Source organism: Trachymyrmex septentrionalis, unplaced genomic scaffold (assembly GCF_001594115.1).
Source record: "Trachymyrmex septentrionalis isolate Tsep2-gDNA-1 unplaced genomic scaffold, Tsep1.0 scaffold29, whole genome shotgun sequence".
Classification (NCBI taxonomy): Eukaryota; Metazoa; Arthropoda; class Insecta; order Hymenoptera; family Formicidae; genus Trachymyrmex; species Trachymyrmex septentrionalis.
In genome coordinates, this window is record NW_017305451.1 from 1,522,056 (window position 1) to 1,524,555 (window position 2,500).

Sequence of the window (2,500 nt, forward strand, 5' to 3'; positions counted from 1 at the left end):
CGAAGATGATGACATCGCTTCTATGTTCGCAATATATATCTTCGATTCGCATTTCTCTATTTATTCATCAGCCAATTCCCCATCGCCACTTTCTTTCTTCCGCGAACAAGAGAAGAACGGTCGTAAAATACCAGAGAAGAACCATATCAGTCCGCGATACATATTTGATCGAACGACCACTACGAGAGGGAGGGAAGGGGACGGGTGGAGTTTTGATGAAGTGCTAGTGGCACCCGGGCCATCCACACGAGGCGCAATACTAGACGTCTCGACGGTGGTGAGCTGATATTTATTGCACTCGCGGGACATCGCTGGTACCCTGATATAACTAAATTCGCGTTTATGACCCCGCAACGACGATAGTTTCTATCTTTCTTAAAGAAGAAACACCTTTAACTGCAAACGCCATTGTGGTGTGGCACCTAAAAGTTTCGCGGCGGAATGAAAGATAGTCGTTCATTCGTGACGCTATCAAATCCTGAATATCGGAAGAAAAATCTACTAATTTATCCCAAAATCGATACTCGTGAAAGAGGTAAATAATGTTACGATTTGATGAGATTGGACTAATGTAGGAATTCTGTGAAGAATTCGGATAATAAAATACTCTAGTAAATAAAGAAAACGTCAACTTTAATTATATTAGATTGAAATATCTTTTGGATTCGTTATGTCTCTTGAAAAAGTTTACACGAATCCGCAGAGTATCTATAAAATTCACAAAAATAAAGGACACGTATACGTTTATGGAACTTGTGATATAATTAGTAAATTAAGCTTTAAGATAGGAATGAAGGGATTTCGAAGGCGAACAAAATTTCAAACTAACCCTTCGGAGGACGTCCTCTTTGTCGTGCATTCGTTACATTTTATAATACTCGCGGGCACAAGGGCAACTTTATGACGAATAAAAGCCTTCACGGGGGAAGATGAAATTGCGATGCGTGGAGTGAAAAGTTACACGATGGCTTTCGCGTGTGCAAAACGCGTGCCGTACAATTTTTGCGCGTGGCGTTTTACACCTGTACACCTCTTACCATAAACGCTTCCGTTCTATTACGCTATTCCATAAGCGATGGTACCGATGAGTACCGCGAAGAGAAAAGCGATAAAACGGCGCGTGTTGAAAATTGCCGATAACCCGACTCGAAAATAAAAACCTAATCTCCGACAATAAATGAGCGTGAAACTTGATACGCACAGAGACATTTATAGACGTACTATTTGCAGTATTCTATCATTCTCGAGATATAAATACCGTTGTATCGATGCAATTGAATCGCGGGGGAGGAATGCATATTTTAATATGGAAAAGACGACGCGTGACTCCACATCGAGATCCGCGATCTGCATTCCTCCCCCGCTGCTCTCGATCGAATCGGAATCGAACGCGGATAACTGAATGCCGAAGTAACGACGCGTGACTGGCACGTAACACTGACCTTGGTCCTGCACGCGTGGAAATCACCGGCGATGTTCCTGAGATTGGCACCCACGCTCGTCCACGACTGCCTCTCGTTGAGGATCAGGCCGAGGTGGCAGCGGCAGGTGGTACCGTTGCAGTTGCTCGCCTCGGTCGGGCCCGTCTCCATGACGGAGCTCTCCGAGGCGAAACGTCTTCGTGGCCGTGGCCTTGGGCTCGGCAACGGTGCACCGTTGCTGTTGACGTTGCACTCGGGGAACTGGAAGGTCGCGTCTCTCATCGGGCTGCTGGGGACAGATACTGTCACGTGGGGCGACGGCGGTGGCAGCTGGTCCACGGCCGATTGCACCAGGTCTGGCAGCGGCAAGCTCGACAAGTCTTCGACGTTGCCGGGCTGCAGCCAGATCACCAGAGGTTGCTGAGATCCAGAACCGGATCGACGCGGCGCCCGATCTATCGAACAAACAAGGGAAAAAGCTCTCTTCAAGTTTCGTTCTTCGAAAAAAAAGACAGATTTTTTTCATATTCTTCGAGTGTCTACGAAGATAACGGATCGCTACGCGGAAACAGATTGCTATATTAACGAGTGGACGGAAGTCGAGAAGAGGCCAGCGATGATTGGATCGACCGGCTCGTACGTCATAATTAAGAGATTCTTTCGTCTCGAATACATTTATCGGACAATGATGCGCACGTGATATACTTGAATTAACGATGGCCGCAATTTCATAGCTACCGTCTGCCACAACGAACGGTAATAACATTTCCCGCTCCGCTATCGCCACGCTTCATAACGACAATTGATTGCACGCAAATTACATTGCACAATGGCAAATCGTGAGTGACCGGAGAGTGTGCTGAGACGGTTACTTCGCATATAAGGTTTAATGCCGCTAAGTACACGCTGCAAGGTAAGACATTGCGGTCCGAATATGGCAAGAACGACATTGTTGGGTAATGATCGTTTAAAAATTTATATCGGGTGATCCAACAGCCTTCTCTCTCTTTATAGTTTCGCACTCTTTATATTTGCGCACATTACGAGAGAGTACCCTTGGGCACGTGCAACTTCTATTT

General features: G+C 46.2%; 1 protein-coding gene across 2 annotated transcripts in view; it reads right to left on the reverse strand.

The window, feature by feature from the left end:
* LOC108749347 overlaps nucleotides 1–2,500 on the reverse strand; it is a 22,817-nt gene that overhangs the window by 7,027 nt on the left and 13,290 nt on the right. For both annotated transcript variants that reach the window (XM_018487964.1, XM_018487963.1), the window contains one exon: nucleotides 1,443–1,876. In XM_018487964.1, coding sequence (XP_018343466.1) covers nucleotides 1,443–1,876 — 434 coding nt within the window. The remainder of the gene's footprint in view (nucleotides 1–1,442; nucleotides 1,877–2,500) is intronic.